This window comes from Salvia hispanica, chromosome 1 (genome assembly GCF_029641045.1).
Source record: "Salvia hispanica isolate PSC_SH4W2 chromosome 1, Shi_PSC_v1, whole genome shotgun sequence".
Taxonomy (NCBI): Eukaryota; Viridiplantae; Streptophyta; class Magnoliopsida; order Lamiales; family Lamiaceae; genus Salvia; species Salvia hispanica.
Genome location: NC_142692.1, coordinates 62735324 through 62743455, shown reverse-complemented (window position 1 = coordinate 62743455; position 8132 = coordinate 62735324). Strand labels below are relative to the sequence as shown.

The window sequence follows — 8132 nt, the reverse complement described above, 5'->3', positions numbered from 1 at the left end:
ATCTCTCTTACTTTGTTCTCTCCTCAAAACTCACAAAACAACACTACATAAAATCCCGTGCCGAAAAGGAAATGTTTCATTTCTAACAGGACAGTGGGAGTATTTTCTGTTAGTAGACTTTTTACCATGTCTAAACCTTTTTTTAAGCCTATATATACCCGATAACTTGATTCATAATATTCATCTCAGAGCCTCCAAGCCTTTTCTCTTCCTATACATAAATTTTCCATATCATATTCCACACATAATTCTACAGATCCAGGCAAGAGAGACTTAAGATTCAAGATTCAACCTTGGGTTTTATCAATTTCATTCGTGTCTCGTACTTTAATTTATTGTTTATACTACTTCTCAATGAATAGTTAAACATCTTTTGTAGGGTTTTCAGTAAAGACTATTATGTACATGTTTTGATTTATTGAATTGAACATTTTGCTAGCTCTTGTGACTATTTTGATTGGTCTTGTGCTTTTATTATTCTTTTGCCAAGCCAACTTTACAATTAAGATCGTTTAGCTATATCAATTGAGAGATAGGTAGCTTTTCGTGGTTAAGGGAACAATAAACACTTAGATTATTTGCACTCGAGAAAATAGATGCTTTAGTGAGGACTTGTTTTTTAGGAGCTTTTAGGAGTGAGTCTAAATATTGGAAGGAGACTTCGACAATTAGAATTCAATCAACTGGGTAGGTGCACTCGAAAGAGGGTTAATTCTATTGTACCGATTTTCCTAATAATCCTAGAGACACATAAAGGTAAAGGTTTTATGAGATTAAGCTTTACTAGGTTGTAGTAGTTGGATACCTAAACTCTATATTTCCTCCGCTTTGTATTATATGTCTAGTTTATAAATCCAAAATAAAAATCTCATGTCTCTAGATAGTATTTGATGCTTAGTATACGATAATAATTGTAATTTTATTCTCTATGTTTGATATGTCGATACTGACCTTTAGCAATACTAGATCTATATTGTATATTTGCAAATATTTTTAGCGTTTATAAATTGTACATCAAATTTTTAGTATTAAGACTCGGATCGTGTCAAACTTTCTATTTACAAGGGGGTTTTGATCTATGAAGACCAGATTTAAATACAGAAACGCAGAACAAAGTCATACGTAGGGCATTTTTAGGTCATAGTTAGTGTATTTTTAGGTCATGCTAATAAAGCATGACCTAAAATGATTTTAACATGACATAAACTCAAATCTTATAATATGACCTAAAACTACTTAATTATGACCTTCCGTATTTTTGGTTAATTATTGACTATTAGATCATCTAATCTTAGGGCCAAGATTTAGGCTGCATTTCTAGGTTTAAATGCATTTTTATTTTGATCATCTCCCATCTAGAAGGATAGAGGTAGTATTCATTACTTTTGTAGATAAATAATCTAGTGTAAAAACTAGATACGTATATATGTTTTGGGGTATGGAGTACTACTCTTTAGAAGTAAAAGACGGCAAACAAAAAATAAAAAAAATAAAAGATTGTAGAGAATACACATAGTATGTTTTGGAATGAAAATGAGCATTTAGCAGCGCATAGGAAATTGAAAAGATTAACGACGTTATATGTATTGTTCTGTCCGTCCTTGGTGCGTTGACGGTAATATTGACGGCGGGTGAATTTGTCTCCCTTATGTGGGACAGAACAGAAACGGAATCTGTTTCACATTCATCCTTATCCACGCACTCGAAGAAATCAAATCAAATCGGAGCGGATCTCCTACGCCACTTTTCCTACTCTATTCTTAATCCACACTCATGACTTAATAAAATAATCTTACCATCACTTAACCATCACTTACATATTTTAAAATTATTTTATTAAGATGTGAGAGGTGGATTAGAAATGGAATAAGAAAAGTAGAGCAGGAGATCAATTCAGTTTTTACTACTCCCTTCCCTGCTAGCTGAGATGATGCATATCTTGGTTGATACCAGATTTAGATATACCGAATTTTAGAAACTAATGAGTAATGTATTTAATTAGTGAGAGAAAAGATAAGTATGAGTGTTAAGTGGAGAGAGAACGAGAGTTGAATAGTACTCCAGTAGATGCGTTTCATTTTTAGTATTCGTTTCGAAAAAATAATAATAAATAGTTAAAAGAGAAAAAGTAAATTAAGAGAAAGAATAATATATATCTATATTATTCTCTCTCTTACATTACTCTTTTTTCACTTTAACTATTTATTAAATTTTCCTAAAACGAGTAGTCAAAATGAAACGCCTCTACTATAGAAGGACCAAGGGAGTATTTAATTGTAAAGACAAAAAGTATTTGGATATATTAAGTGGAGATTTTTTTTTTTTCCAAAAGTAAAATTATGACATATCATTTGAGACAAATTAAAAAGGAAAATGTGTAATTTTAAATGAGACGGATGGAGTATTTTTTTTAGATTATTCATTAATACTCTTCTCTTTCCACCACAAGTGATTAACTTAGATAGTTGAAATAATATAGTAATGGTACAATGCAAACTCTATATATAATACAAATTCTAAATTATGATCTGAACCATTAGAAAATGTCAACAGATGACAAAATAAAAAAAAATCTCAACACGAGTGTCAACACATTTTCAACACAATATTAACCGTTAACATTGTGTTGACATTTTTTGCTACTGTTATTTTTTCAAGTTAGACAGTTTTTTACTAACCCTTATTTAAAATTTATACAATATTTTACCTCACTAAAATAATAATTTTCAGATATACCAAAGTAAAATGCATAAAACAGTGTACGTTAACTGTATAAATACAATCTGAATATCGGTTCATTTAATTATTGAATGATTTCTAAAAAATATAATAATAAATGTATCTATAATGGGGCGCCCTAAGGTCCGCCCTATAGTGCGCCCTATGCTCCACCAAATCAGTATTTTATCTTCCTACCCTTCCACCTGCAATGAGATGTCCTAAAATCCGCCCTATAATTTTTATACTTTTATTTTGTATTTAATTTATGTTTGCAAATATATCAAGCAAAATAAATAAAAAAAAGCACCACAATTAAAAGGAATATCCTACATTTACTTCATTAAAAAAAAGTTACAAGAGTGGAGATAAAAAAAAAAAGTCTACATAATTCCCAACTTGCGGCGCAGATCATCCATCATCCACTTGAGGTATTCGGCTTCGGCTGGGTCCTGGCAGTGCTGGAGAGCGTGGTGCGTGTCCAACAACATCCTCCGGTTGACGGCCGCCATCAACTCCGCGTAGGCATGTCCCGCAGCCGAAGTCGGGGTCGCGATCGGGGTTGGGGTTGGGGCCGCGGCCGGTGAGGATGACGCCTTCGCCTTGCCCTTGTTCTTGGCAGTCTTGATGCCAATGGGACGCCGGGAGGACATCGGTGTGCCGGAACTCTCATCCTCGAATATCGGCTGGTTGAGGTCCATCGGAGGTGCGCCGCTGTCGCTGCTCGTATAATCACCGGTGGCGGTGTTCTTCACCGCAGCCGATAAAGGCAGAATCCCTCCTAGGAACTTCTGCTTCTCCTTTAGGAGGAGCCAAGAATTATAATGCTTGAAATCGCTGTACAATTAATGAAATGTACGTCGCAATCGCTTTATCGCGCACATCCGTCAAAGTCTCGCCGCTTCCCTGCTCCCTCAAGCACTTCTCGTACTCATTAGAGAACAAATTGACATGCTTCTTCACCTGATTCCATTGCTTGCGGAGCTGCTCCCTATGGTGCTTGTAGGCGGCCGGCGGCTTGGCCTCGTTGTAGCGGTCATCAATGCGCTCTCAGTATGCGATTTGCTTCTAGTTGTTGGCAAACACCGTCCTCTGAAATAGCAATCCAACACCTAGTCAAGACGATGGATTCATCCGGATTGTAGTTCGTCCTTCCTGGGGCGAACTCTTCATTCTTCTCCGGAAGGGGCAACTTTTGGGCCGTTTGCTTGTTCCGCTACTTCTTGGTGGCGGAGCCCGAGTCGGCGACGACGGCGGATCTAGAGGTGCGGCAGGGTGGGGCGGGGCCGCGGGTGGGAGACGGCTCCATGTTTGACAGCCCGTACGAATCCCTGTTGAAATCGGGATCGTACTAGGTGTTGGAGTCGAAGGGTCGGTATCCATCAGGGTCTGTACCCGGCCACCGTGCACCACCACCGAACATCGGACTATTCGGACTTGGGTAATCACCGGGATTCATTGTGGGGTTTGGAAGAGTGAGATAGAGAATAGAGAATGAGATAGAACAGAGTGAATGGAAGAGTGAAAGGAAGTTAATTGGTGCATACATATAAATTTTGAAGAATTACAAAAAAAAAAAAAAAGCGCATCGCATTGTCTGCGGTATCGTCCGCGTTGCCCGCAGTGGGGCAGATGATGCCTTGTCGAAGGCGTATCGTCCGTGGACGATCTATAGGGCACCGACGTTGGATTAACCATAGTCCGCAAGACTACAGTGGCGAACTATCGTCCGCCACACCGTGGATGGCCTAAATAAAAACGTGTTTGACAAATCTCCATTTGAATTTCAAAGTCTTGCCACTTGCGATAAAGGTAAAGACACGGAATTCTACCTTCCATGCTTAAGCAATAATAAAGCTGATTTTTTCAATATTTAAACCGTAAATCGACAGCTATAACTAGATTAATGAATCCAATTAATCACTTGAGCATTTCATGGGAAAATTGAGAAAAACAAAATATAAAAGATATTGGAATTATTCATGCACATTTTTGCACACAGAGATTCCGATACAAACCTCACTCTTGTCTGCATTATTTGCATTGAACTTGTCAAATGCTAAATCGAAATATTTTATTTGTTTTACATGATTTGTTACACATTATTGCATTAATAAGGGATGTATTAATATTTGAAATATATTTAATTTCAGAATTCCTTTTACCCAAGTAAAATTTTGCATATACAGTAAATTAGTAAGTGTAAACAGTAAAGAGATCTTATCTAGCTACAAAATAGAAAATAAACAAAATGTTGTATTGTCAGAGTATATTTTATCAAATAAAGTAAATCTTCATCCAACAAAAATAAGGTTAATTAAGGTAACAATGTTTTCATTTTCTTGATGATTTTTATAAGCTGGAGCATGAAGTTGACCAAGCAAATAGGCTAGCTCCATATAGAAGCAATTCTAATTATATATTTTATAGAATTGTTAATGCATCATAACAGCTTAACTATCACATAATTCCATTCACCGTAAGAAAAGAGATTTTAAAATCGATGCAACTACTTTAGAGATTAACCACATTTTCAGTAATGTATGATGATGGTATCCTTATTCCCCCAAATATCATACTCTATGTTATAAGATAAATAGATAATATGTTTTGAACTAAAAACATTATGATAAGTGGTAGTATTATCCCTACAAATTATGAATACTAGGAGTATCTCTTTCATGTTTCACTAACTAAACTTGTGTTCCCTAATCCTTTTATGGGTCCTCTACACTTTCTTTCTTGCTAAATTCAAGTACTACAATAACAAGTAAAGGTATTTATAGTATAAAGAAGTAGGGTATCATATGATTCACTCCTTTAAGTAAAAATCCCCCACATTAACATAACTAATATAGTGCATTTAACTTTATCATTCCATAATCGAGTTCGATATATTAAACAATTTAAAAAAAAGGCATGATCGGTTATATTTACCTCTGAAAACTATTTCCATAAATATATTGAAAACATAAACATTTTCAAGTCATCTTGTTTATGTTAGATTTTTATTTTAATCGACTATGTAGTACAAACTTCATTAGCCTTGATATGTAAAACTAGGTAAAAGTAGTGGGCGAAAACAATGTAGTGAATTTTAGTCTAGTAGAAGTAATTATGATGGCAGGAGCTGTAACAAATTATTACTCCACTACCAATGTATGTATATAGTCAGTCTGGAAGCTCGCGCCCCTCACAGTCACCCTTTTCTCTCTCTACAATCTCTCTCTCTCTCTCTCTGCCCAAGCCAGCAAGCAAAAACTCTGTGAGCAAAACCAAGCAGAGTAACCCTAGCTGCCCAATCTTCCAATCCCCGATGTCCTGATTCTTCCTTCAATCAAATCAACAACATGAAGCGAGACCACATGAATCCAGACAATTTCTCCAGCTCCTCTTCCTCCTCCGCCATGGACGCCGGCGTCGACGAGCTCTTCGCCGTCCTCGGCTACAACGTCAAGTCCTCCGACATGGCCGAGGTAGCTCACCAACTTGAACGCCTCGAACAAGTCATGTCCACCGTCCACCACGACGCCGCCCTCTCCGACGACACCGTCCACTACAACCCCTCCGATCTCGCCTCCTGGCTCGGATCCATGATCTCCGAATTCGATTCCTCCTCCGATCCCTTTCTCCACTCCGATTTCGGCTCCGATCTCATCTCCATCCCCGGTAAAGCCCTCTACCCCAAATCCAACCCTCCGCACCCCAAAAAACTCAAATCTACTCCTCCCATGTCTGCTGCGACGCCGCTCCTACTAGTCGACTCGCAGGAGAACGGCGTCCGCCTCGTTCACACGCTCATGGCCTGCGCCGAAGCCGTACAGCAGGAGGACTTCAAATTGGCCGAAGCTTTAGTCAAAAACATCGGATTTCTCGCGGTTTCGCAGCCCGGCGCTATGAGAAAAGTCGCCACCTATTTCGCCGAAGCCCTAGCGCGCCGAATCTACAAATTGTACCCTCCCAATCACCAGGACTCCGCCTTCAACGATCTGCTGCAAATGCACTTCTACGAGACCTGCCCCTATCTCAAATTCGCCCACTTCACCGCCAACCAAGCCATCCTCGAGGCCTTCGCCGGCAAAACCAGAGTCCACGTCATCGATTTCAGCATGAAACAGGGGATGCAGTGGCCCGCCCTGCTGCAGGCGCTCGCCCTGAGACCCGGCGGCCCGCCGAGCTTCCGATTAACCGGAATCGGCCCTCCCTCGCACGACGAAACCGATCACCTGCAGGAAGTCGGGTGGAGATTAGCTCAATTGGCGGAATCGATCAATGTCGAGTTCGAATATAGAGGCTTCGTAGCGAGCTCGTTGGCCGATCTGGACGCCGCGATGTTCGACATCCGCGAGGGGGAAACGGTGGCGGTGAATTCGATCTTCGAGCTCCACCAGCTGCTGGCGCGGCCGGGGGCAATCGAGAAGGTGCTTCAAGTTGTCGGAAAATTAAAACCAGAGATCTTGACAGTGGTGGAGCAGGAGGCGAATCACAACGGGAGTGTGTTCCTGGACCGGTTCACCGAGTCCCTGCATTACTACTCCACACTATTCGACTCGCTGGAGAGCTGCGGAGGAGGAGGAGGTGGAGAAGAGGGGGTTAGTGTTCAGGATAAGGTGATGAGCGAGGTGTACCTAGGGAGGCAGATATGCAATGTGGTGGCGTGCGAAGGGGTGGAACGGGTGGAGCGACACGAGACGCTGGAGCAGTGGAAAATCCGGTTCGGTTCATGTGGGTTCGAGGGGGTTAATTTGGGGTCGAACGCGTACAAGCAGGCGAGCATGCTGCTGGCGCTGTTTGCAGGTGGGGATGGTTACAGAGTGGATGAAAATAATGGATGTTTGATGTTGGGATGGCACACCAGGCCATTGATTGCTACCTCAGCTTGGAAACTCACTACTTAATTAGATTACTCAATGCTAGTGTTTGTTTGTGTGAGATTCTCATTTACTACATTCCTAGTTGAAAAATGATCTTAGTTCCTTTTTAAATTACTCTCTTTTTACATTAGGTGAATTGTTAAACTGAATTTTCTTGTGTAATTTGGATGGAAATATTGCACAATAAAGCTCTTCTGTTTTGGGAATGGGGAAGTCAAGTGGGATGCCATGCCATGTGGTGGTGTTGCACACAATTTAAATCGTTTTCAGAAAAGTTGGTTATATTTTGGTATAATTATTGGATTGTGGACCATTAGCTGCTTTCTTCTGCAGTTGCATTGTCTACGCTTAATGAAAATGATGTTTCACACAAACATTTTGTGAAGATAAAGATAAGTGTTCCAGCTCAAAACTATATTTGTAAACTCTTTTGCTTGTTTAATTGCTTCCAAGTACTTTTACTAATAAACAAGCAACGAGTTTTGAGTTATTTGATATTCAATCTTGGTGCATTTATAATCTGGACTCCAATCTTTGAAA

At 39.6% G+C, this 8132-nt stretch overlaps 1 protein-coding gene across 1 annotated transcript; it reads left to right on the top strand.

The window, feature by feature from the left end:
- The first annotated feature begins 5905 nt into the window (after window positions 1–5905).
- LOC125222610 (DELLA protein GAI1-like) lies at window positions 5906–7798 on the top strand. The gene has a single exon (XM_048125319.2). It carries the CDS (start codon window positions 6069–6071, stop codon window positions 7614–7616), a length of 1548 nt encoding a protein of 515 aa, XP_047981276.1. The 5' UTR covers window positions 5906–6068; the 3' UTR covers window positions 7617–7798.
- The last annotated feature ends 334 nt before the right edge of the window (window positions 7799–8132 follow it).

What these genes read in the sequence shown, in the direction of transcription:
- LOC125222610 (XM_048125319.2), top strand. Translation starts at nt 6,069, where the DNA reads ATGAAGCGAGACCACATGAATCCAGACAATTTCTCCAGCTCCTCTTCC.